The sequence below is a fragment of the Lachancea lanzarotensis genome, scaffold LALA0S09 (genome assembly GCF_000938715.1).
Source record: "Lachancea lanzarotensis genome assembly LALA0, scaffold LALA0S09, whole genome shotgun sequence".
Classification (NCBI taxonomy): domain Eukaryota; kingdom Fungi; phylum Ascomycota; class Saccharomycetes; order Saccharomycetales; family Saccharomycetaceae; genus Lachancea; species Lachancea lanzarotensis.
In genome coordinates this window covers 290,404-316,098 of record NW_019212887.1, presented here as the reverse complement: position 1 = coordinate 316,098, position 25,695 = coordinate 290,404, and the positions used below count along the sequence as shown (strand labels likewise).

Below are 25,695 nucleotides of genomic sequence, written 5' to 3'. Positions count from 1 at the left end.
TACTCGATCGATACAAAGGGCCAAATCTAGATGGTCAGCCCAGCTCTTGTATATCGACCATTTTCATTCCCACACGTTGGCTTTGAAGTGGCTTCAGGGCATAATGCTTTTGTCGAGATCACTTTGTATGTGACGCGTCGTCTGTCACTTAGTCACGTGCTCTATCTTTCTTAGGTCAAACGACCATGAAATCAAATGAAAATTGGCTTGTGAATGACAAGTACATTGTTGCTTGGTTCCGAAGAAAACGCTACGCATTTAACATGCCCCCGTTTCCATGATATCCAGTCAATTGTTTTGTCGCGTACAGCCGACGACACTGTCGTTGGTAGTGACCTAAATTACGAACCAAAAGCGATGAGCTAGCTACTTATTCAGTTGTAAAAGCAAATCCATACCTTCCCTTGCGAACCAGTTGAAATTCAAATTTCCAAAACAGTTTTTGCCTTGTCCCGTCAGGTTCCAGCACAAGCGGGGCGAAAAACGCTTGTTCAATTATCTCTTAAAATGTCATCTTTGATTCTCGATATTTAAATACCTCGATATGACATCTCCAACAGAGATATCATATTGAAGCGTTAATAGTCTCTGACTTTTTTCCTCCGCGTACTCGCTGCTCTCGAAACTCCAAAACAATGCATTTAAAGCCCAAAACAACCTAAGAGCCGAAACAAGCACCAATTTCGCTTCAAAAGAGACCTTCTTCGAAGTCTTCGAAGGAATTACAAATAACCTCACCATTTATCTCTCCTCACCTGGCTCACTAGCATTCATGCCACGTATCTTAAACCTCTTACAAATAGTGTCAGTTTGCGAAAAAGTGATCTTGATCCTTTGAACAATAAAGTAGTACATTTTGCAACTCTATAATTCGCCCCACTTGACAGCAACTTGAGTTCAGGCCTGCTATACAGTATTCAAGCCCTGCCATGAGCTCTGTAACGTCTCTGGGTGCCAATTGGTGTGTGACCATAGAATACACGAAAGAACACCTCTCAGAAGTGCTGACAGAACTTTCGGCTAAAGGTTTACATGCTTTAACAAGACCGGGTCATAAAGCCGGACTTGTGTATGTGTTTGTGAGCGATCCAAATGACAAGGTTTCCGAGATTGTATCAAAGTTGAAGTACGTGGTGAATGTGGTGGCAATCCTTTCGCCCGCCGCAAAAGAGGAGAGGCAAAAATTGGCAAATCGACTAGTAAAAGGGTCCTTAATGATATCCGATAAAGGTCTGGAGGAACTTGTGAAAACCACTGGATCGCCCAATTTCGGCTTGTATCTGGCGTTTGAAAAGTATTATACGCGTTCTTTGATGCCCTTGGCTCTTGTAGGTATTGCATATCGACTTTTTGCCGGCAAACCTTCTGTGTGGGAATTCAACATGAGCTATATTATTCTTGTTATTTTATGGGCTATAGGTTTTGTGACTACCTGGGAAAAGAAGATCAGGTCATATTATACCGCTAGGTTGCACTATGCACCATCGAAATCTCAAATCACACCTTTGACAAAGACTGAATTTGCGAAAAAACTATGCTTCATTCCTGTAGCACTGCAATTCGCAGCTTGTCTCATTGCGTTCCAATTCGGTTGTTTTTTGCTGGAAATTTTCATCACTCAAATCTACCAGGGGCCCTTCTCCGCAATTTTAGCGCTCGTCCCCACCATATTGATCTCAGCCTACGTGCCCGTCTTGACAATGGTTTACGATATTGTTCTGAACAAGCTGATTTCGTGGGAAAAACCAGCGGATCCCGTCCAGTCGAGGTTAGAGAAAAAGTTCATTTTCGCTTTCTTGACCAGTTATGTTCCTCTTTTCATCACTCTTTTCGTTTACTTGCCGTTGGGACATCAAGTTAATGCTCAATTGCAATCCATCGCTCAATTGTGTTCTCGTTTCCATATTCCTGTTCTACAGTCGGGTTTCAGAGTCAATACAGGTCGTTATCAAAGCCAGTACTTCTTCTTCATGGTTACCGGACAAGTAATTGCTCTATCTGTGGAGAATGTTGTTCCATTCATCATATCCAAGGCTCTTCCTAAAATAAAAGGCTTGGACAAACCCAACTCTGACCTCAACAAGGCGGAAATCAAAGTCTCTAAAGAGTATCCTGAGGACGCTTTGGTGTGGAAGCAAGCATCACAATCTAATTTGAGTGCCTGGGGACAATTTGATATCAATGCGATGACAACTAAACTTAGTGTTCAATTCGGATATGTGGCGATGTTTTCTTGCATTTGGCCTCTTGCCCCGTTGTGTTGCGTCATTTTCAATGTCCTCAGTATGAAGTTAGAGATTTGGAGGTATTTGAACAAAAATGTCATCAACAGTCCCGCTCCAAACAAACCGGGCAAGGTATCTACTCGATCGCAGGACTTAGGGGAAAATGGGACATTTTGGAGCGTTATCTTGAATTTTCTGCTGTTTCTTTCTGCTTTGGTCTCACCTGCGCTGGTTATCATGTACAAGAGACCTGCTGGTGACAGTCTGCAACATGTATTAGAGAAACGCGACTCTTGGCACTTGAACTCCCTTGTTCCAGTTGACTGGAGAACGGTCCTTGTTGGGGCGTTCGGGTTTGAGCACTTGACCTTCTTCTGCTACCTGGTCATATCCGGATTCGTAGGACGCCGCGATACTAGTGTCGGAAACAAATTTGTGCCAGCTAAGGAGCTTGAAGAACCACCACATGTCGATTTGAACCAAGTTGTTAAGGAAACTGCTCAGTTTATGGAACCTCCAACCGAGGGTGAAAAATCAAAATCAACTGTAGCCTCAAAGGCTCCAGCAAAGACTAGAGAAAGTCAATACAGTGGATCCTCGCGCTCAGTCACCACGAGTCAGATCTCCTCCGACTCGAATAGGGCAAAAGAGGCCGGACGGCCTTCTCAACCTATCCACACTGATGCAACCGCCCCGGTACATCGTTCCCATAGTTCAAATGCTAAGACTTCTTCCTCTAGTCAGCCGAGTCAGACTGCCAAGTCCTCCAATTCTTCTATGTCGCCTGTGGCTGGGGCCACAGTTCCCGATACTATACCTACGTCGAAGAACTATCATCTGCGTAATGATCAGGGCAGTGCATCCATTTCCTCCAACGTAGAAAGTCAAGGACACCAAGCAGCGAACGGCGAGCAAAGATCTCGCAAAGTGTCCACAACGAGCAAATCGGACGATGCTCGTGATCATCCTGCTCCGAAAGTCGTCACCACGTCGCCGTCAGATGAATCGATTGCGGGAAGACAATTCATACCCCCTCCCATGGCAGATACGTCCAGAGGGCATGTAGCCGATATTCTAAATGATGCCGGACCTCAAGAGAATGGTAGGCACGAGAAGCGAGACGATGACGCGGAATTTAGTTCATATGATGATACACAACCCAAAAAAGCAGATCACCAATCAGATCAGTCATCGAGCCCCGCCTCTACTAAACATTCTCAAACGTCTCACGGTGCACACAAGTCATCTGAAAAGACACCTTCGTCAAAGAAGAAAATTAAAGCAGTACTGTCGCCTCTCGGCAAACTCAAGAAGAAATTCTGAACATTATATAACGTTCTTTAATAGTGGACTTTATGATGGGAAGGCGAATTGAAGCGGGCCACGATTTGAATGTAAATTCGTCAAGCGTTTATCGTTCCTACATAAAGACATCATGCTTTGATATTTACGCTGTTATAATATCGACCCTGCTCCGCTTCCAAATATTGTGCAAATATACATCTGCATCATCCTCAACTTTGGTAAGCGTGCCATCCTGCAAATCTGGCGGAGTTATAGATATCTGGGCATATGTTCCCCTTACTCCAGACGATCTTATGAATGAGCCAGGATTAATGAACAAAACATTCTGCACCACGCGCGCAAAATGAGTCAATTCGCTGGGCATCAAGATAACGTCTGGGTTGATGTTACCTGAGAACTCAGTAAGACCCATGTAAGGCACATCAATATCAACGCCAGACGCATGTTCCCATGTTTCCCCGCCATTCTCACTGCGAACCTTGCGCCTCTTAAGTCCACCTGGAAAAGCTGGGTAAAACCTGCGCTGAGACAGTATATGTTCAGCAATCCTATCAAACCTGTTTTTCAAGCTCGTATTGCCTCCCTTGACAATTTCTTTTGTATCTTTGAAGGCGTCAGCATTTGAGCATGCTATAAGCGTTTCGTTTAGTTGAAATGTAGAAGGATTAGTGTAGCACTTGAAATTTTTCGGTAGCTGTAACTGCTTCCTATCAAATAAGTCTTGAGGGTATGCTGCATGATTGGATATTGCATCGAGCGTAGATGGTATTAGTGCTACCTGTATCACAGGACTTATCTCTTTCAAGATAGGAGTGACTACTTTTGTAAAAATCTCGTCAAGAGTCTTGGGCTGGGACTTTAAATTTGGGAAGTCTCCTATCTTGCCGCTGGAAATCAAGGGATGAGTGACATCGACGAAGGGACCGAACATGACAACGACATTGGGACGAATTTCTGTGTTTATTCTTTTTACGAAATCGGCTAGATTACTGTAGTCCAAGGAACTTGAGGATGTATATGGTCCTTTTGTGACTACCACCTTCGTTGTGCTATGTCCGATTGCTTCGCTGAAAGCCTGCAGCTCGCTGCCGGTAGATACCGGAAAATTCAACTGGGGAATTTGAAGGATTTCTTCAACAACGAAGTATTCTCCATTAGCATTTTTCCCTTTCAGTCCAACTATCTGGCCAGGAAATAGCGTCAGCTCTTTGATTTGACCAAGATTGAGCTGTATCCGGCGGCCAATACCAGTAAGTCTGGACGTTTCAAGTGCGAGCGACTCAGTGTTCAAGATACCATCTGCAGTAGGCGAATCGGCGACAATTCTTCCTACAGCTATAATTTCAGATCGAGACTGAACCGATGGGTCTCCAATATCACTGGCAGGTATTTTGTAATGCTCTTGAATAATGTTTGAAAAAATCTCAATTTGCTCGTCAAGTACATCAGCAGCATCTAAAAGATTTTGCCGCATTGTTCTGAAATGGAATTTAGAAGCTTCGAAATAGGGAGCGAGCTTGATGTTGTTGGACTTCTCTAAATCAATGCCTCTGGCCTCCTCCATGTTTGCCAAGTTCAAAGTATCAACAGTCTTTCCGGGATCTGGATTGTTCAATCGCATAGCCGATACCGATGAAGGAGACTGTTTGATAGAGTTCAACCCCATGGATGGGGTGAAAAAGGCATCATTCTGGCCTGCAGAAGACGCCACGGGAGAGTTTTCGTCTTTTAAGACCGTTGGCGTGAAATCTACCCGCCTTTTTTTTACAGTTGGTGTCTTGGGGATTCCTAATCCGAATAATGAAGGACTTGACATGGTTGGCTTCAAATTCTTTGTCTTTTTGACCGCAGACGAAGAAGCTGATGATGACTGTCCCATAGAATTAGCCTTCTTTTCCACCTGTTGCTGAATAGCATGCTTGAAAGCACTGATCGCCTCGAGATCTAGGTCTTCCAGTTTCTTCTGCTTCTGATAGGAGTACTGCTCCCACCTGATGTAAAGCTCATCTGCGTCTAATGAATATATCTTGCACAGGTCTTCCAAAGCGCCTAAAATCGTCGGATTGTCTACAGAACGTCCGAACTTTACCACCAGTTCGTTTGATTGGGTCATCATGAGTATCGTGAAAGGTCTTAGAGTGTTCTATTAGCGCTTTCTCCGGTCCTGTTGACCTCGGCATCTTGGATAAAACCGACGAGAAGACATCCATAATTTTGAATTAAAACACGAAAACCTTACGCGTTCCAGTTCGTGTGAAGCGACGTAATGAGCTCGGCTCGGCCTCGAGGCATATCCTTCAGAATATGCCAGTTAGCATCGCCATCTGCTGTTGCAAGTCTGTAAAGACTGCTCAGTAGTAATGTCGACTCTTTGCGCAATTCGGAATGGTCACTTTCGATGAACTTTACAGCCCTTTCAGACACATCTTCGACAAAATCTTTGCCAATCTGAGTTGCCGAGCTGCGAGAAAGGACGCTGAGCGAAGCTAGAACAAATGTTTGCTGAACAAGTGTTCCATCTTTCATGTCTAACTCAGCAGCGAGTTTTTCTAAAATGCTTTCTTTAACGATGTTACGGGATATCATATAATCTCGCAACTCTTCACATATCACGTAGCTTTCATCTTCGAAGCTGTCAAGCTTTTTAACAACTGTGAGTTGGCAGCCCCATGCGTATTCCATGGCAAGTTGTTTCAGAGTATCAGTACTGATTCCAGGAAGACTTGAATCGAGAACAAATAAACAAGCTGACATGAGTAGACATTTCGAAGCAAGTGTTTCGGGAAAGTTGGGACTGTCGTGTAGAGATCTCAAAAGAAGGTCGTGTATCTCCAGCAGTAGAGGGTACCCATTTTCTGCGCGAAACCATTTAACGAAGCTGCTCTCTTTCGCGCCCGACATTAAAAAAGTGATCAGCAGTTTCAAGTCTCTATCTGTGAAGGAGCCCTTTCTTATTATGGCTATCATCATAGTTAAGTTTTCAAGGCGGTATGGCACAGTGGAAGAGGCTGCTACACTGTGAAGAGCGAATCGGAGTGCAACGCTAGAGGAAAGCGATTCAAAAAAATCGAACGTCTCAGCAATCTCATCCAATTTCTCCAGAGCGATCGGCCCCATCGAAGATAAGCTGTTCGGGTCAGGGAGCTCGTTCTCATTAATTCCCTTAGCCAAATGTATTGTGCAAATTGCTTCAGGTTTCACCTTGTCTTTTTCTGTGCTTGAGCCGTCACGGTTTTCCGTATTCATAGTTGCATCGGTGTCTCCATTATCACTTTGATTATCAGTGTCGAGAGAAGCATGATCATGCTCCTGTATCAAAGATGGGATATCGTTGAACTTCACTGTGGTATCCTTGGGAGGGGGTTTTTCGCCATTGAATATATCGCTTAAATCAACATCAGTGGACTTGCTCGTCAGTTCCACGGACTCACTACGCATTCTAGCGTCGCCGTCACTATCCAAATTGGGATTTTTTGAGGCGGAACTGTCATTTTCGTGATGTTCATAAAGACTTACAACCCTTGTTAATTCGGTAAGCTTGGAAAGTCCACCAAATTTGGTAAACCCTCCTGGGTCTTGAGAAAATTCGTCGTCCGAATCGGATTTCGAAGCAGGTATGTTTTCGTCCTGATGTTCCTTCAAATCATGCATAGCTACGCTGTCGCCGCTTGTAGATCTCTGGTATGTCAAAGGATTGATCATTGTGAGTTCGGTAAACAGCTTATCCTCGGTTAAATTAGAGCCTGTGTGATCATAGTGCGATCCGAGTATGCTACTGCGGAATATGGGGTCCCTTTTCTCGAGCTCACGCGCGATATTTGATTGAAGAAAAATGGGAGCAGCCTCAAGCGTAACTATGAATGTGTCTTTTCCCCACGCAAAAACGCATGAAAGAGCATTGAAATACTTCGTCAAATCAAAATCTTTGCCGTATAGTTCAAAAAGCCTGTTTATCAATAGCTTCAAAAATGGTTCATTCAGCGATAGATCATCCTTCGCCACTTCAGTAAGTATATCAAATCCGTAGTCAAGTATTTGACGTCCATACTTCAAGTAATGCAAAGGTAATTGCTCTTCCACGGGGAAAAACGAATCGAATACTCTCTTTAACGCATAAATCACATCAGCCTTCGTGTACAGTCGCAATAACGCCTCGACAGGTACGTTATTTATGCCAAAACTTTCGATAACTTGCGCCGTGGAAAGTAAGTCGAGAAAAGTCGGTAGCTGCAAAAGCGGTGCTAGTATCTGAGGCATTGTTGAGACGAGTTGCACTACCGCTGGCTTTAAATTCTCTATCTGGGGCGGAAGACCTATGAGACAAACGTTTTGGAGAAGTTGAATGCCTAATTCTTTTTCAGACTGATCTTCCGATGATAGGCAACGATTAATGTTCTCTAACTCAATTCCTGAATCACCCCTCTGAGCAGTCTCTTGTACCGGCCTCTGCATATATTTCTTGATTAACGTGCTGGAGTGGTTTTGCGTGATTTCGCCAGTCAAATCGATCTGAGTGTGATCATCACTTGATCGTGGCGGGGTGACTCTTTCTGAATTGCTTGTTGAAGTACTAGTTTTTCGTGCTGCAGCGGCGCCGATTCTATTCGAGCCACTCACTTTCCTTACGCCCGGTTCTTCTACTCTGTTGCGGCTTGAAGACTGATATCCATTCGATGCTCTCATTGAGTTTAATCTCTGTACATGAGAGGAGTGCGTTGGTCCTGCGTAACTTGGAGTTCGTGACGGTCCCATGCTAGACCTTCTTGACGTTTCCGTGGAACCCACACTGTTTGAAGTGTAAGTAATGCCTAAATGCTGAGGAACTGAAGACTCAACAGCGCGTCGTATTTGTGATGGGAACCCATCTAGCAACTTTTGAGCATTTGATGGGTATACTTTGTAGTAATACCAAAATGTGACTCTCATGGACTCCCTTACTTTTGTTTGAGCATCTGTAGCGCTTCTATTGATCCACTCTTCGATGTATATGACACAATGATCGAGCTTAGAGTTGAATCTGATCAGAAAGAGACGCAAAAATAAAGCGGCGTAGCACCTAGGTGCGACATTCTTATCTTTGGAAAGCAAAAAACAAGATTGAAAAGTTCTGCTATGAAAATGCATTGACGTCAGCAATACACATGCAGCGTAAAAAGCGTTCTGAGATGATAATTTCTTCGTAGCCGAAAGAACAACCTTTAAGGAAAGGAATATTCCGTCGGCGATTGGGTTTATTTTGGCTTGTAGATTTCTAGCCATCTCTTTAACCAGTTGGCAGCCATGCATGGACAGAGAAGTTCTTAAAGACGACACTGCCTTCGAAATACAGTCGGGTATTTGGTATTCTCTGAAAGCAGCAACAGTCTCGTCCACAAATTCGAGGGAAGCATTGCCTGCAATTATTCCTCTCAAAGCGATCATAGATTCTTGTCTTTGCCGCCAATTGTGTTCTGTTTCTTTTGCAGAAGCGAAGGGAATGACTAAATGTTCCAGATCTTTTCGAAGAGCATCGAAACTATTGTAGTTCTTTGGGAGCGTCGGGAGAGTTGATGTGAGTTGATCTTTAAGCAGCCTACGGAGTTCACCTTCCATGTCGAAAACCGAGTTTTGTGTGTCTTGAAATTGGCCGTCGTCCTCATCATCTACCACTGATATTTGATCCAATGGGATCTCAGGTGCCACTTCAAACAGTTGCTTGATATCTGGGTTTTTCACTCTGCGAGCGAACTCCTGTATAGATTGAGTTGTGTAGTATTTTGCGAGGATATCCCGTATGAGCTCATAATCCTGGAATCTGGAGCCCTGTGGTTCATTTAAGATACCGAGAAAAAGGCTTGTGAATTTGTTCAAAATTTCCAATGGGTTCCTGTTATTTCGCTGGTGTAACTGTACAAGCTCATCTGTTAACAGCAATGTTGCAACGCGATCGCTTCCTTGGAGCTGTGAATTTTCAAGCGTTTGTTCAAAAGCCACAGGCTGTGCGAGATATACAGCTTCTAGAGCTTTCACAGATCCAAGCCATAGTTTACTTCCAGAGTGCACCGTTCGCAGCAACGGGATCATAAGCATGCGAATCGTCTCCGTGCTCAAAACCGTTGGACATTGCATCGCTACTCTTTTGACCAAGTAGCATAGCGTGGAATGGCACAGAACAGATATTTTTTCAGCACCTCGACTGCCGTTATTCTTGTTCAAGATATCACATAGGCATTCAAAGTATTGAGGTATGGATGCTTCGTGTACCAGCTCTTTCTTGACATGGCCTTTGAACTCCGCTAAGAGTTGAAGTTTTTCGTCCTCAGAAGACGAGTCCGTTCCCAAAACGTCGTACAGAGAGAACGTTCGCACTTTCGACATATCTCGGGTATATTTCAGAGGAGGGACAAGGAGGTCAAGAAGGCGCTGGGTCTGTGCAAAAAGCTCATTGTGTTGCCGATGCCCTACTTTTAACACAAATGAAAGAGATCGTCTCGAGAGTGACTCTCCCGTGTGTAGTGATACAGAACTGAAGGACGTCAGTGACTATTATGAGCTAAGGATCAAACGTTCAAACCCGACTAGCTGATTGATTCAAGTTCTAATAATTTGAGTGTTTGAAGACTAGGATTTTTCCTTTCTCGTTTCCACTGGCTCTCAAAACTGTTGCGTCTTTTTTGTATACATGAAAAAGTAAAACATGAACGTACCAAATCAAAAATGAACTAAGCTTGAGCCGCAATTCTCTGTGCTTTAAAGGTTGTTAGATAGATTTGTAAGGACACATATGAATATGTTGATCTTAACTGATGCTTTCGAACTTTGAAGAACTGGAAAGGCGTGTTACGTGTACAGTGATCAAACTAACGGCTTTCAAATCAAAGAGCAAGGAAAGTTGATGATGATACAGACCCTACAAATACCAATCAGCTTTTAGGACCAGTTTGACCACGCTTTTGGCTTTCAGAAGTACCCACAGATCAATCACAAAACTATGAGCGCTCTATACCAACAAACCGGCGAAGTTACGCAATCTTCCGGCTCCTTTTTGGCCTCTGCTCCTGTTGAGCTACTTACGGTAAAGGGTTACGACGAGTTTCTTGCCAAACAAAAAAAGCATAATATCGACGTTACCACTGTGTTGAACGAGGACAAGAGCTGTGCATATGTGATGAGAGACACTGAGGTGGTAGCAACTGTTGGGGAAGAAGCCTTGGACCACTTGCTATCTCAGATCGAAGTTTGAAAGGTCGTCGTGCGGAAGGATGAGCTTGTGAACACCAGCCGTTGGAATAAGTTTCCGAACAATGCGCCGAAAGGTAAACGTTTTTCTTGCCATTATTCTATCGTTTACTGCACGTTGTGTCACAGACTACAATGTCATCGTCTGTATTATCCTATTCAGCCACTGATAGATAAAGCTTTATATTCACACTCGTTCGTGTAGGGTTCGTTTTCAATAGGCCCCGCCATTCCATGGAAACAAAAAAACCTGTTTTCGTTAACTACATAAAAATTCTTAATCCCAAGTGAATACACCATGAGTGTGCGTAATATTGCAGTCACTCCCTGCTCATACAAGCGTGTGGGTTGTCACCTTAGTCGAGGGATTCGACTTGGAGACAGAAGAATGAAGTTTCAGCGGCCGCTGCAATAAGTGTCCCATCCTTTCCACTTTGGTTCTGAGGTAGCCTTCAATTTCTGCTGAGTGAATTCCGTCATGGTCGCTGGTCCATGAAAGTGGGACCATGGGTACTCTTTCCACACATTGTAAGTATGGAGGGTATTCAGCTTGTAACACTTTATCTGGGTTATTTGTCAACAGCCGTACGTTGGAGATACCCAAATCGATCAAAATAGCACGTCCCAGTGAAAAGTCGCGCCCGTCGGCTGGATGTTGCAGCATGAGGTTGGCCTGGACCGTGTCTGCGCCCAGATCCTGGAGGTTATATGCCTTGAGTTTTTCGCCCAGACCTATCCCACGGCCTTCTTGTCTGAGGTAAACAATCACACCACGTCCGGAACCGCCTATTATGTCTCCCTCGCGTTCTACGCCCATGAGTTTCCCCGCATGATCGAATTGCTCACCACAGTCACAACGGGCGCTCCAGGCCGTTTCTCCCGTGTAGCATTCCGAATGAATACGCACCAGTGTATCCTGGTTGTGCCAGGTGGTTTTTGGATCTACCAAAAGCGATCCTGACGTTTCATCGAATTTCAAGCTCATTCCCAGATTTTCATCCATGTCTGCCATTGTTCTGCCTGGGAAAAGTTTACCCACATAGGCGCCCCTAACCATCCTGTCTTGTTGAGTTTCGCCTCTTCTGCGCTGGAAAAGTGTACGTGACCGAATATCTTCTCCAAATACTATAGCCAAGTGTTCTTTGGTATCTCTGTCATTTGCGTATAGATGTAAGAAGATATCAGGACCAGTAGTCGTTGGTATTCTGGCCCTGGCAACACATTTTACAACCGGCAGTGGATCTTGAGGTTCTGACGACAACGTCATTTTAAGTATGATTAATGGCTGGATAACAAGGAAATGTCTGAGAAGGTAGAATTCGTTGTGAGTTGAGTTACTCACAGGCTCGTATTCTAGTCTTATAATGGTTGTGAGATTCCGTGTACAATGCTCGAGAAGTCCACCATACAAATAATTAGTAAACGTTGACAAATTAAGTAAGCCCAGGACGATCTAAAATGTGAGAGGTGATGACAATAGAGAGTGAGTCAATAAGCTGGGATTGAGGAGATTGATAAGAAATTGATCCAGGGTATTGAAGTAATGAACACGTTAGCATTAGAGTTTGTATCAGTCAGTAAGGTGCGGTAAAGTTTTACTACTGTGTCACGTGACCGACTACAATACAAGGTTAAGTGGTGGAGGATTTGATTTGAGTTCATTTCGTCAGGGTATTTGCAAACAATGGATGGTTTTAAATGAGGTCTTCGAAAGCCGAGAGACTTCAAAAAAAAATTGGGTTAGACATGACTGATTTTTTAAGTGAAATCGGCATGGTCACGTGGTGTGCTTCAGCGCCAGTACAGATAAAAGTTACAATCAAAAAGAAAACGATTGATATACTGCTGTTTCAGTAACTATGACGGTAAAGACGTCTATTTTAATAGGTTTTGAGGTCCCCACTTTCTGCTTCGCTGTATAATAATGTTGAAGCGATGGATTATGGGTCACGGGATCATGCTCTTAGCGACTCATCCTAGATAAAGTGATAAATCACAGCTGATGCGTCACTATATTCTAGGCTATAGTTTACTTATTCTTATAAAGAGAGCATCTAAATCGATTGACAAGCCGAGTTATCAAATACACTGGTCAAAAACTGTCATTGAGCCTTTATGGTCCATGATGGTTCGTGTTTTTCGAATGTGCAACTTTTCGCACAATAATTTAAATTGTGTGGTGTCGATGTGACAAACCCCATTGTCGTGGTTTGATAGCCTTTTCAAACGTCTGGCAATGTATTCTACGGAAAGAAGTTTAGCATTCTCAATTTATATATCCACTGGTAAGGTTTTTTCGCGGGCGCCCTATGAGTGGATTGCAGTATTCTTTTACATAGTTTTGGGAACCATTAATTGTCGATAAAGGTGACAAATTCTAAACCGTATATGGGTGCAATAACAATAATTCGGACCACTATAAAACCAGTGCTAGCCAGACAAATGTTTTCATTAGAGAACCAGTAACTATCGTAGTCATTCAAAGTCTCTTGAATATTTCGTTACTCTGTTCTGTCACTATATCACGTGATCATAGGGATGTTATAATATATATGACGCTCTGTACACAAGAAGAGTAACTGATCAGGTTCTCCGCCGTTAGTGAAGACTTTTCAAGCTATAATGCTACGCTACATTCATCACTGGCCTAGTCTCTTTTAAATAAGGATCTTTAAACTTCTTAAGTATATATCTCGTCCACAGTGACTCTTTTAATATGACCCTCTCTCTCTCTTAATGTATAACAAAAATCGTTTCGCTCTAACTATATCCCAAACTGAACAGAAATCAAGGCAATGGCAGATTTTGAAACCCCAGAACTTACCACGCTCCGCGTCTTGGTATCTCTTAAGGAGGCTGCACGCGTCATTGGCTCCCAAGGAGTCAGCATTCAAAAAATTAGAGAGTCTAACAACGTCAAAATTGGGATATCTCCGCACGAAAGAGGATGCTCAGACAGAATTCTAAGCTGTACCGGTTCCGCACAAGCTGCTTCCAGTGCTGTCAGCGACGTAGTGGAGATCCTCAACGAAGAAGACGGGCTGCCCGAGGAACACTCCTACAAGCCCCTAAACTTCATTTTACCCGTTCCAACTGCAACGGAGATCCAGGATCCGGAGTCTTCAAAAAGAATTGGGAATTTAAGACTGATCGTGTCGAACTCGCAGGTCTCGTCGATTATCGGAGCACAAGGGTCGCGTATAAAATCGCTGATCGAAAAACACGGCGTTAAGGTCGTGGCATCGAAAAATTTCCTTCCCGATTCACAAGACCGGATAGTCGAAATTCAAGGCTTCCCAGGATCCATTGCGGCGTGTCTGCTCGACATAAGCGATATCTTGGCTCGCGAAACGAAGCCTACAAATGAAAAACAGTATTATCCACATACCAAGAGCCAAGAAGAGGGCTCTGTCACCAAAGACGTGGCTATACCTGTCGAGTTTGTCGGTGCACTACTGGGACGCGGCGGAAACCGTGTTTCCAGTCTGCGCAAATATACCAAGACCAAGGTCATAGTGAGCGACGAGCCCAACGAGGACAACAGCCGTATTTTTACGATCACCGGCAATAATCAAAACAGCGTTAAATTGGCAGAAACCATGCTACTCAAGAATCTCGAGACTGAGAAGCAGAGGCGTGAGGAGAAAGAATGAAGCAAGATTAGAGACAGAGAGTTTGTCAAGAAAAGACTAATTTTTTTTTGGTTGGCTTGTGCGACTTAATATTCGCACTGTAGTAGTGGCGCTTCACCAGATGTTTAGTGTGTTTTAACGCATCATGAGTCAAACTGCCTAAATTATCCCCAGAATCGCATTTTCATAAGCTCTGTCAATACTTTTAGTTACCTATTGTAATACTATAGCAGAATCGTGAGTTACAGTACTACTTACTACCTTACCCGTATATGATGAATTACTATGCTCTGGTAGGGAAATTTGAACTGTCCAAGCTCATCGAGAAATCACATCTCTTAAGGTAAACAAAGAGTACGGGGGTCAATTGGACCTGGTCATGAACGCTGAAATGGGCTACCACAACCAGGTCATAAGTGATCTGGGGGTTTCACAACGTTTGGGTAACTCGGTGCTATCTGAACTGGATTATCGAGCCAATTTTAAAGCATGCAATTCTATCTCAAAAATACACAATTCTGGGGAACACGACGAGCATCGAGGGCGAGATCGCTTTCAATCCACGCACCGTATAAACTTTGATACCATGGACTCCATCGATGATCATTATGCTGCGAAAAAGGCCTCGACAAACGATACAACATTGCAACCAAATGATCCGAACAGTACTGATCTGAACTTCAAGGAAAACGTGGCGGTACCGGCCACACCGAAACGCGAATCTGACGGTGTAACTCAAAACTCAAGCAAACGAATGCGAGACCTGGATGGTAGGCGTCGTGACAGCGATGTTTTCGTTCACAGCCCGGTTTCTGACATCACAAGAAGAATACGAAGGCTCCGGGTTCGAAACAATAGCCAAACGCCGCGTAACAATCAAGCCAAGATCAACAGCGTACGAAATACACCTCTAAATCCTATTAACAGACCAAGTTTTGAGTCGCATGCGACATTTGCAAAACCCACATTCACTTCTATCAGCCGAGAGACAAAGCCTGGAGCCATTTTCTCAAAGCTGAAAAAACCAGACAATGCCAACAAGTCAGTGTCATCTTTTAGAAAAGGAGCCACCACAAATCAACCTACTTTATCACAACCACATCCTTCCCCACCTGTTGTGGCTCCGTCTTCAGTTTTCCGCCGTCTTTACGAACAAAGTACAGTATCAAGATCTAATTCGAGTCAAACTCTTTCAAATGCTGGTGCGACGAAAGGCCCCGCGGTGCCGCCAAAGAAAACTTCTACGATTCGTGCATCGCAGACAATGAGGAATCTGCGACAGGAAGAAAGTCCGCGAAAAACAACGATGTCGAAATCGAAATCAAGTTATACATTGTCAGCTGAGACAAGAAATAGTACTAATACCAGGCTTCCCAAGAGCACAAGTACAACACAGGTTAAACCAATATGGAGGTAAAAATCGGAGGACAGTAAATTGACACATTTGGGAACTACATGAGTTTATAAATCATCAATAAAATGATAACCAAGAATATTAACAAAGTAACCTTCCTTTATCCAGCAATGGGTCTAAGTTAAAAATAAACATAGAATTTATAAAATGTTTAGAAAGTCTTGAATTAATCAAAAACTATTTACGATATCCAAGAATAGTATTACTTACAAAATTTCATTTCCCTCCGTTATGGTGTGAGTTTATGCTCTTGTACAAGGAGCCCTTTTTACCGAGTAGGTAGGTTAAAAGTAGCTCATGGCAATTTTTGTTTTGGTAAAAAACAAGTTTAGAACTTCTTACCGAACAAGATCATTTGCAACTGGTCGTACATGGAAATAACACCAGCTCCGGCAACACCTCTTAGAATGTTGGCACCGCAACCCTTGAACAAAGAAGCGACACCTTCAGCGGCGACAATCTTGGTGAAAGCATCGAAAGCACCCTTGTACTTAACGGCTTGACCAGAGGTCATCATCATTCTTCTTCTAACAGTGTCCAATGGGTAAGAAGCAGTGGAAGCACCGGTGGTGACAGCCCAACCCAATAGGAAAGAGGCCAAGAAAGAACCTTCCAAAGAACCAGTCAACAACAAAGGCTTTAGGGAGTCGTAACCACCAAAGTACAAACCTCTGTAGACAACAATACCAACAACAGATGGCAAGAAACCTCTGTACAAACCGGCAATACCGTCGGAAGCCAAAGTCTTCTTGTAGACGTCGACTAGACCGTTGAATTGACGCTCACCGCCCTTCTTAGCGCCCTTGGAGTCGGCAGCCAATCTGGTTCTGGCGTAGTCCAAAGAGTAGACGAACATTAGCGACAAACCACCAGCAGCACCACCGGAGGCCAAGTTACCGGCAAACCACTTAACATAGCCTTCCTCCTTCTTGAAACCGAACATAGCCTTGATCTTGTCCTTGAAGGCAAAGTTCAAAGCCTGTGTTGGGAAGTAACGGATAACATTGGCGGTGTTACCTCTCCAGAAAGAAGCGATACCTTCGTTGGTAGCGGTTCTCTTGAAACATTCACCGATACCGGTGTAACGTCTGTCCAAAGAGCCCTGCTTGATCATTTCATCTTGGTTTTGGATCAAAAGCTTGACTCTCTCGATAGGAGCAGCAGCGGTCTTGGAGACAGCGGCGGACACACCACCCATAAGGAAGTCAACGGCAAAGTTAGATTGCTTCTTAGTTTCAGCCATTTTTGAGGTATCGGTTGAAGAGATCTGTGTGAAGATATCTGACGGGGAAACTATCTAAAATACAAAAACTTTCAAGTATCTACTTCACCACCACAATTTCGCTCTTCTTTTATACACTTTTTGATCTATACCGGGGAATCCGAGAAAAAGACGAAAATTTTGAGCTGTCAATAAGGGCCGGGTAACAAGAGACGGTAATAGAGCGATCTGATTGGCCAGGAGTCCAGAGATAGAGAGAGATAGAGGCATGTGACCTGGCAAGTGACAGCGAGAAATCCGAACCGATCAATACGAAAGAGGAGAAGAAACCTGTAGCGATTGAATAATTGAGAATTCTTGTGGGATGTCTCTTCGTTGCAGAGTCCTTACATTGTTGTCAGATGTGGCGGGTGATTTATGTCATTATGTACGCATGTGTCACTTTTAATTGTTATAACGCTTGTATAGATATAGGGTCTGGAGAATACGTTACGCTAGAGGAAACAGCCGTGTGTTAACATAAAGCGCGGTTTCTCTGGATATGTGATTGTGGTTGTATTCACGCAAGTGAGAAATTCCAGAATGTAAATCACATTGCTCGTATACAGTGACCAACTTCATTTTTAGCATAAGAGATTTTGAGTAATGGTGCAATGGGAATCCAGTTTGCAGCAGTCTTTGAAGCCTCAAATTGTTCCCATAAGACGATTTCTACAGTGGTCTGGCCCAGCTCCAAGTATCTTCTTCGAATGTAACACATCTAATAAACTTTAAAAATTGACTTCCATTCAGCTTATATGAAAATCAATAAACCCACATCCACAAGAGAAAACACCTTAAGTTGAGAAATCAGCTGTGTTCTTCGTGTGTTTCAAGCACTTATTGAATGGTGTCAGAAGACTAGCAGTCTCTGAATCTCTTTGAAAAGACCCTGGGGATACTGAATCCGTGAAAGAACGTTCCCGATGTTACAGATCGAGTTCCACCATTTTTGTCAAAAAAACTGCTCTCCCATCCACCTGATTGTGGGACAATTCATGACAACAATACGTTCCTCTAGATAAGCTTTCTGTATCTGCCCACACAGTTTGAACACGGTGAGCCGAAAAAGTTCGTTTTGCGGGGTAGGCGGCTATTTCGTTCGATGTGGCCTTATTGGGGAGTCATTTGATGAAAATAATCTGTTTCACATGTCGTATTGGCTAAATAAGAGAGCAAGGGACACAGATTCGCAACAAATTATGGTTCAAAGCCTCCTCGTTTTCCTAGAGTACTGAAAATGCACATGACACCCTTTATATTTTATCCTCATTCCTGGTCCCATTCAACTTCCGCCAGCTCGACTGGTTCTACCGCATAGCAATGGACTATCAACTGATGTTCCATGACAGCTCCCGATCCCATACAAAATAGTGCGTTATAGCTTGACACACCCCTCTCGTACACTACGACTACCTTAATGACCATCTGGGAACTAAATTACAACTTAATAGCGATAATTTGATTTGGGATAATGGCTTAAAAGCACCCGGCTTTCAACACCATCACCCAACACTTTACGGTACCAAGAACTCGAAATCCTAAGCGTGTTCGATGAATGATGACCAGCTTCGCAGAAGAGTATCTAAAGCATGCGATGCATGCCGCGCGAAAAAGATAAAATGTGATGGAGATGAACCCTGCTTCAATTGCGTAAAGTCGTCCTGTTCATGTACCTATTCCCATGTGGCGAAAAAACGCTTGAAACCACCAACACGAGTATCAAATCGGAAAATTCTTGTGGATCTATCTGAACGTTTGTCGAAACTGGAAAATATTCTCTCTCAGATCAGAGACGAGGCTTGCACGCCCAACGACAATGCCGACAAAACCGCAACTCCAGGCTCCACCATGCAATCAGCCCAAATGGATTATAGTGACTCCGATTCCGGTGAAAGCAGCGATAGAGAATCTGAAGAGTTCGAGGATTCAAAGATTGAACAGGATTTCCGTTACCGGCCTCACTCAGGTCGAAAACAACCAATCGAACTTCTTCGCACTCAATTGGATCAAGATGAGGCAGCAGCAGCAGAAAATACCACTTATAACTCCGGGGACTCCCCATCAATCCACATTATCGACAACGAGGAAAAATATGTTCATCCAACTGCGAGGGCCACGTATTTAGGTGCGTATTCTGCTTTTTCGATGTTCACCCGCAAGGGCGTCCAATGGGTGCACGATAAGCTTATGGGAGGTCCTGATATCCTGGGGACTGTTTTGCAAGTACGAGCAGTACTTTGTAGCAACAATTTTACTGCCTTTAATGCCTGTTTTGAAAAAACGGGTATAATCGACACCTACGATTTCCCAGAACCAGAAGCATGTGAAGTACTTTTCCAAAATTTTATTACCCATGCTATTCCAGTATCGCCTGTCGAGGTGGCCTACGAAATTCCGCCAATAAAGAAGAAATTCGAAAGCTCACCCCGAAGCCTCAACGTCTCTGAGCTTTTTCTTGTCGACACTATTTTACTCATTGGTTCTACGATTCAATGCCAAATCTGTCATATCAATAATCTCGACAGCACAAAATGGACAATGATACAGACCCAAATGATGCTCAAAACTCTGCGGCTTTATCAACAAACAAGTTTGGCTTATTTTGGTGACGCACTTGTATATATAAAGGGTGTTATGCTATTTTGCTGGCAAATTGAAAACTCTCCAACCCCCCAGTTGGCCTACCTGCTGCTGTCGACCGCGGTGCGGCTGGCTCAGGAAATGAGCCTGCATCTGAGAGAGGCCTACCTTAAGATACCTGATGCTACAGAAGCACTAAAACGTCATGTTCTTTGGATGAACCTTTACCGATTCGACATTTATCTGTCCACCCGTACTGGCAAGCCCTCGTCTATCCACGATGGAGATACGAATTCATTAGAGGACTGGGACTTTTACCAATATATTCATGCTCAGCGACAAGGTGACGCGCTGGTTGTGAGAAACAGCTCATCGGGTGATGAATTGAAGCAGTCTTTGTCAGAGTTGCGACCTGCTTTAGCAGGGTTTTGCTCGGACTCGAGGCAAGATCTCAATTTTGCTTTAAAATTCTATGAGTTGCATCTTGCTCGGCATTCAAGGAAATGCTATCGCTATCTATTAACATGCAAAGCGTTGGAAGAAAATGATTACGAACGCAGATCGGTGCTAGCACGAAAATTGAATTTAGAGCTCGACGAATGGGTAGCGATGCTTCCTCCTTTTATGAGGCCATCGGATCAAATTGAAAATTTGAAAGAACTTGACAATCTATTGAATTCAATGCCAGAACGATCCAAAACGAATGCACCCTGGTCTTTTGTTGACGCACCGCCCGCTACTGTGAAGATGAAAATTATCACCATGCATATGGAGTATTATTTGAACCTTCTATACACGAATTGCGTGCTTAGCCGGATTCCATGGCAGACTCAATCGGACTGTCCGCATCCGGGATCAAGGGATCTTGGAAATGACGAAAAATGCACGTACGCGGCTAGAATGATGGTAAAAATTGCTAGCCTAGTTGTAACTCCGACCAACCCAAACATATCCTTCTGCGGTAATACACTGTATGCGTTTTTGAGCGGATTTTTGAATCTTTTTTATCGCTGCATTGAAGAACCTAAATCCAGAAGGGAAGATTTGCTACTGCTTTACGACTCAACGCTTTTGATGGTCAAAACAGCAAAACGACAAAGAAACGCGTATTCGTTGAAATGGACTGGTGTTTCATTTATGGCGTTGAGTTTGATGAAGCTAGGCTCTATAACTTACCGAGCCCAAACGAATGATCATACTATGCGTATCAAAGATGAGGTTATTATAAGTGAATTAAAAGCACTTCAAGCCGTACTAACCACTCAACCCAACGAAATACTTGCGCAGCTGCGCGCGATAGATGAAAAAAGAAACAATTTGAAACCTACAGCTGAAGCCCCTAACGCGACGAACGATATTTCAGAAAGTAGTCCTTCAAGGAAAATTGACACCTGGCTCGGTGACCAGAGTAGAGCTTTGAATGACAAGAATCTCGAACAGACTGCGCCCGACGTCAATTTTACACCATCATTTGCACCTCCATTGGCAGACGTGTGCAATCTCCCATTCCAAGGCATTTCCACGGGAGAAATTCCTTTCGAATTGCTGCCGGATACAGACTTTCTTGACCAGTTTTTCCGCACGGAGGATCCATCGTTGGACAAAACATCTATTTTCCGTTTTTGAGGCTACACAGTACTTAAGAGTGTGGAAGCCTTCTTTTACATAAGCCTGAGCTCATCAACATTACGATTATCAACCGCCTGTTTTCCCTTGTCGTATGTTTTGTTGCTCACGCACGACTTTTTGCAGCTGCTCATCGTTCTTGAAATCCTGGCGCCAGTTGCATGTGGGACAAACAAGCTGCTTACCTATGAAAATTGGGAAGACAGGGATGAACCAAATAGATATGAATTCCCTTCTTTTGACCGGATGTACGTTAAAATTGTGGCAGTTGGGACAATAAAGCGAGCTGTACTGAGTGGACTGGTCGTATTGCTTGTCCCAATCTTTCTTCCCACAAACGATGGGTACAAAAGACATGTTTTCGATGCTTTGGACTGAGAATTGTCTTGATGCAGTTTACTGTAAGACGATGGGGGTGTAGAAGCAGGGAACTATTTTATTTTATGCCATATGTATGGCCTTCAAAGGGTTTTTGCTCAGGGAAGCTTCGGCACTTCGTAGTATATGAGACCCTTGAGATGTCGTGTTTGGATAAAATGATACAAGGGCGGTAGGCACTTTGAATGGTGGACAACTTGGATCAACAACCGACACTCTTGATTCGATCCGGCAAAAGCGGTGGAATTTTTGTCTGAAATGGTGGACAACGCCAAGGACGAGTGGGAAACGCACTACCACGAACGTGTTTGGGACGGCCTGAAAATAGGCCGTTTAACTACGCCCGGGTGGCGAACAGGCGAACAAGCCAGTATGTGGCAATCCACTTTTGCGTGCTAGTACATCGATTGCACTTGGTGCTCACTTTATCTCAACTGGCTTATGCGTTGAACTTACTGGAAAAATAAAGAATGTCACGTGATGCCTATATGGGCTATAACTTCAACAAAAGAAGATGGACTTTAGTTGCAATTAACAGCCAGCAAGCGATTACTCTTACTGCAGAAGTTCGCAGTCTCCAAATGTTCTTTCGTTCTCACCAAACTCAAGACCCTGGAAAAACGCACTTTTCAAGGCAGCGGGGTGAAAACTCCCCTCCGCCTACCCCCACAATTCCGCATATCATTTTCGCAATATACTGTCATCAGAGCTCGAGATTCTGCCTTTCTCTCCTCAATGCTCTCACTCCAAAGCATCAACACTTCCGTAACAAGTTGAAATGCTTGTAAAGCCCAAGACCTCCATTCGTTACGTGCACGAAACTAAAAAAAAAAAAAAAGAAGCTACAACATTACCATCGAGCGGGTCAAGTGTCGCGTGCGAGACGTTTGAAAATCCCATTCATAGCCTTCGTCCAGGGCAAAGATCCTAGAAAAATATGGTCTCCTTTCTTGAATGCTTGTCTTCTCCCAATCGCAGAGTTTCTTCCGCATCAGCGCTACCTGGATCCCCCACAAGTCAGAATGCCAAGCAAATTTCCAAGATACAATGCTATCTGCCCATATCTCCGGTCTTGCCCTCTCAAGTTCACTCGTCTCGCTGTCTCCAGAGTCATATGATACCGGGTGTCCACTCTCCAGGGAGCCTGGTAATTAATGCCAAGCCGGGTGACTCTTCTCCAGATTTCCCACTATAAATAAAGTCACTCCGTCAACAGCTCCACGCTCCCCGAAATTATATCAAGTAACACATTTATCACTCATTTTGGCCTGTTTATTCAGTTTTTGGCACTGATTTCCTCTTGAGCGGCGACACCTGGGGTGGTATAACAAAAAGAAGAACTTTGAGAGCTTTGAAAAAGCTGGTTTATTGACAAAGTTCTCTCATCTGTCAGTGCTAGGGATCCAGACCAAAAAAATAGAAACCAGCGGTATTCCAGTGTATTGGAGATCGTATATTCTCCTGCGTTTGAGGATATTTTGTGGCGCACATCGATAAAATTGGGGAGTTTTGGAACATTTCTCGATAAAATTGAAGAATTCTCTTTAGAGACCCTCCCCGTTGTTTGTGATTTTTAGGTATCGAACGGTCGTTTCAGCTGTTGAGAGCGTTGGGTATTGGCTAGGGTTTTCACCATCCATTTGATACCCCCGAGTTCGTCCAGTAAATAAACCCTTATTTTTTGGTGATTTTCGCTTTCCAGTGTCATCAGTAGTTACTCGTGACGAATTTCATCACCACGGCAACTTTAAACTCTCAAGAATTGACGCAAGCCATAAACAATGATTTCTATGGGGTTCGATGATTCCCCGGATTTTGAGCCAAGGCCATCTTTTCGTCATAAAAGAGCATTTTCCGGTCCAAGTGTACTGACCCCTTCGTCGACTATCGTAAACGATAATTCTGACCTGCCACCATTGCAAGCTGAGGTTTCCCCACATGATATGGCTGAGCGTGTAGAACCCATGGAATCGCAATTAAACCTCCATTATCCAATGGCAACAGCCAGCAGGATTCCTGTTCCGTATGAGAAGCCGTATACCGCCCAAAGATTTGCCTTTACAACTAATTCCCCCAGCTCGCTGTATAACCCTGCGGATATCTACGCTACTGGATTGGAAAGTCCTTCAAATTTTGGTCACGTTCAAGAGCTTCACAACGGTCCTATAATGCCCAATTGGAACTCCTATTCACAATGGCCGGTCCACACGAACCGCGAGGCTGTATATTCTATGCCCTCGGAAAACGGCCGCGCATCTTTTCAACATGGCTCTCCAGGTATTGGTGATTTTAGTAACTCAGAAACGATTCAGCATCCTGCGATACCGAAAAGCTCAATGAATAACTACTATCCACATATATCCTCAGTATTTCCTTACTCTGGGGGACACGAGTGGGAAACGGGTGACGCAGACCACTCAGGGAGCGGTTACTGCGAACCCATAGGTGAGGATTCCAAAACTACTGGAAAATCCGCTACAAGTTACGGGCGAGATAATGATTTCGTGAATGAAGAAGCAAATGATAGCGATGGGGACCGACAGAATTCAATTCCTTTCCAGAAGCGATATTTCGCCTCTAGTGAATCATCTTCTAGCGGTCTACCCCCGCATACGCCTCAGGGCTTTTATGCTAATGGCGGCGTGCCGAACAACCGAAGGGTCTCTGACTCGAGATTGTCAGCCCAGGGATTAGCAGAAGTTTTGAATCTCAACTCCGCAGAGGAAGCTTTGCGCCGCGAGCGATTCATTTTGAACATTTTTGAGCGCGAACTTCACTACCCGCTTGGGTATAAGACGTGGGTACGTGATACTTCTAAGGAATATCGTACGCAATTGCTGGATCAATTGCATCGGCGCGTTATCCAAACGTATCCGGAGTATGATAAACCGGTGCTTGAAACCATAATAAGAAGGGCCACTTATTATATGATGCAAAGTCGGTTGAGAAGAGAAAGAAGGGCCAGGGCCAAACAGAAAAGGAACCAGGGTGGGGGGAAAAATGGGTTAAAAGACACAGGTGTAACGGACAATTTTGATTTAGGTTTCGAACATCCAACAGGGTTTGCAGGATCCGCTTTCGTGATGTGATATGGTGTGTCAGGGTGTGCTAATAACGGACATTTAGTGTGAGGTATGATGCTAGGAACTTGTGTAGTAATTGTAATTTTTTTTTTAGACTTGATGATGGAAACGACAGGCCCTGTAAAGTACGTTATTGATTTGATACGTATAGAGTATTATTGAAGTTACTGTGAATCCTCGATGCGGAGAGAATATCTGTTCTTACGCCATGGACTAACGATAATTTCCACCATGTCAACAAGCAAGTTTGGACCACATTGTGAGTTTATCAGAATCCAAGATGGGAAGAATTCGAGCTAATGTACATAAAATTGGGCACGACAAAGAAAGAGCGTGGTCGAAGCGTAAAGTGATCCTCGAGCGCAATTATCACTTCTAACACCCTTACTATTCTCCAGGCCGTCCCCCCAATGCCGCCCAGCGGGGTTCTTTTCTTTTCCGGTTTCAAAATTTGGTGAAGGAACCCTTCTTGCGGTTCTTGTTCAGTTTTTTGTTGCGCTTGTAGAGGTGGTGGTTAGCATCTCTCCAGCCGGAGGTGCTGACCGGCTTGGATGTCTGGCCTTCCTGTTCCATCTGGGCGATCTCCAGTGCTTTCTTAGCGTCTTCATCGGTTTTCAAACTTGCGTTCTTACGTTTCAGTTCCTCTAGTCGCTGTTTTATCAGATCTTCTTTCATCTTGTCTGCAATGCGGCTTGCACGCGCGTCAGCGTCTACTTGAAACACATTTTTACGCTTTATGGATTTCGCTTTCAAATGCGACTTGGCACGTAGTGATTTAGCCATGATCTGAGTGGTTTTGAGGGAGTTTTGGTGTTACTTCGAGTTAGCGATGAGATGCGATGAGATGAGATGCGATGCGATGAGATGAGCTGGTAAAATTTTTGACCCAAACCGATGACCGTCTGAAGCGACATTGAAAGAAAAGGCATGTGACATAGCAGTCACATCTGAAACAGCATCCGTACATCCA

The 25,695-nt window shown here is 43.9% G+C and overlaps 12 protein-coding genes across 12 annotated transcripts; 6 read left to right on the top strand and 6 right to left on the bottom strand.

Moving 5' to 3' along the window:
• Positions 1 to 929: 929 nt before the first annotated feature.
• On the top strand, positions 930 to 3,548 carry IST2 (LALA0S09e03466g1_1; the record flags this gene model as incomplete). The annotated part of the gene is made up of 1 exon (XM_022770731.1): positions 930 to 3,548. The coding sequence occupies one exon, from the start codon at positions 930 to 932 to the stop codon at positions 3,546 to 3,548; it is 2,619 nt and encodes an 872-aa protein (XP_022630042.1).
• A 124-nt stretch (positions 3,549 to 3,672) lies between these two features.
• POL12 (LALA0S09e03444g1_1) lies at positions 3,673 to 5,643 on the bottom strand (the record flags this gene model as incomplete). Its single annotated transcript, XM_022770730.1, has 1 exon — positions 3,673 to 5,643. The coding sequence occupies one exon, from the start codon at positions 5,641 to 5,643 to the stop codon at positions 3,673 to 3,675; it is 1,971 nt and encodes a 656-aa protein (XP_022630041.1).
• A 122-nt stretch (positions 5,644 to 5,765) lies between these two features.
• On the bottom strand, positions 5,766 to 9,887 carry STU1 (LALA0S09e03422g1_1; the record flags this gene model as incomplete). Its single annotated transcript, XM_022770729.1, has 1 exon — positions 5,766 to 9,887. One exon carries the CDS (start codon positions 9,885 to 9,887, stop codon positions 5,766 to 5,768), a length of 4,122 nt encoding a protein of 1,373 aa, XP_022630040.1.
• A 613-nt stretch (positions 9,888 to 10,500) lies between these two features.
• LALA0_S09e03400g (LALA0S09e03400g1_1) lies at positions 10,501 to 10,752 on the top strand (the record flags this gene model as incomplete). The annotated part of the gene is made up of 1 exon (XM_022770728.1): positions 10,501 to 10,752. The coding sequence occupies one exon, from the start codon at positions 10,501 to 10,503 to the stop codon at positions 10,750 to 10,752; it is 252 nt and encodes an 83-aa protein (XP_022630039.1).
• Positions 10,753 to 11,079: 327 nt separating this feature from the next.
• RIB1 (LALA0S09e03378g1_1) lies at positions 11,080 to 12,015 on the bottom strand (the record flags this gene model as incomplete). Its single annotated transcript, XM_022770727.1, has 1 exon — positions 11,080 to 12,015. The coding sequence occupies one exon, from the start codon at positions 12,013 to 12,015 to the stop codon at positions 11,080 to 11,082; it is 936 nt and encodes a 311-aa protein (XP_022630038.1).
• A 1,528-nt stretch (positions 12,016 to 13,543) lies between these two features.
• HEK2 (LALA0S09e03356g1_1) lies at positions 13,544 to 14,401 on the top strand (the record flags this gene model as incomplete). Its single annotated transcript, XM_022770726.1, has 1 exon — positions 13,544 to 14,401. One exon carries the CDS (start codon positions 13,544 to 13,546, stop codon positions 14,399 to 14,401), a length of 858 nt encoding a protein of 285 aa, XP_022630037.1.
• Positions 14,402 to 14,759: 358 nt separating this feature from the next.
• On the top strand, positions 14,760 to 15,797 carry SHE1 (LALA0S09e03334g1_1; the record flags this gene model as incomplete). Its single annotated transcript, XM_022770725.1, has 1 exon — positions 14,760 to 15,797. One exon carries the CDS (start codon positions 14,760 to 14,762, stop codon positions 15,795 to 15,797), a length of 1,038 nt encoding a protein of 345 aa, XP_022630036.1.
• Positions 15,798 to 16,122: 325 nt separating this feature from the next.
• On the bottom strand, positions 16,123 to 17,037 carry PET9 (LALA0S09e03312g1_1; the record flags this gene model as incomplete). Its single annotated transcript, XM_022770724.1, has 1 exon — positions 16,123 to 17,037. The coding sequence occupies one exon, from the start codon at positions 17,035 to 17,037 to the stop codon at positions 16,123 to 16,125; it is 915 nt and encodes a 304-aa protein (XP_022630035.1).
• Positions 17,038 to 18,609: 1,572 nt separating this feature from the next.
• Positions 18,610 to 21,264, top strand: LALA0_S09e03290g (LALA0S09e03290g1_1; the record flags this gene model as incomplete). Its single annotated transcript, XM_022770723.1, has 1 exon — positions 18,610 to 21,264. One exon carries the CDS (start codon positions 18,610 to 18,612, stop codon positions 21,262 to 21,264), a length of 2,655 nt encoding a protein of 884 aa, XP_022630034.1.
• Positions 21,265 to 21,333: 69 nt separating this feature from the next.
• LALA0_S09e03268g (LALA0S09e03268g1_1) lies at positions 21,334 to 21,621 on the bottom strand (the record flags this gene model as incomplete). Its single annotated transcript, XM_022770720.1, has 1 exon — positions 21,334 to 21,621. The coding sequence occupies one exon, from the start codon at positions 21,619 to 21,621 to the stop codon at positions 21,334 to 21,336; it is 288 nt and encodes a 95-aa protein (XP_022630033.1).
• A 1,802-nt stretch (positions 21,622 to 23,423) lies between these two features.
• On the top strand, positions 23,424 to 24,731 carry LALA0_S09e03246g (LALA0S09e03246g1_1; the record flags this gene model as incomplete). The annotated part of the gene is made up of 1 exon (XM_022770719.1): positions 23,424 to 24,731. One exon carries the CDS (start codon positions 23,424 to 23,426, stop codon positions 24,729 to 24,731), a length of 1,308 nt encoding a protein of 435 aa, XP_022630032.1.
• A 438-nt stretch (positions 24,732 to 25,169) lies between these two features.
• Positions 25,170 to 25,508, bottom strand: LALA0_S09e03224g (LALA0S09e03224g1_1; the record flags this gene model as incomplete). Its single annotated transcript, XM_022770718.1, has 1 exon — positions 25,170 to 25,508. The coding sequence occupies one exon, from the start codon at positions 25,506 to 25,508 to the stop codon at positions 25,170 to 25,172; it is 339 nt and encodes a 112-aa protein (XP_022630031.1).
• Between the last annotated feature and the right edge of the window lie 187 nt (positions 25,509 to 25,695).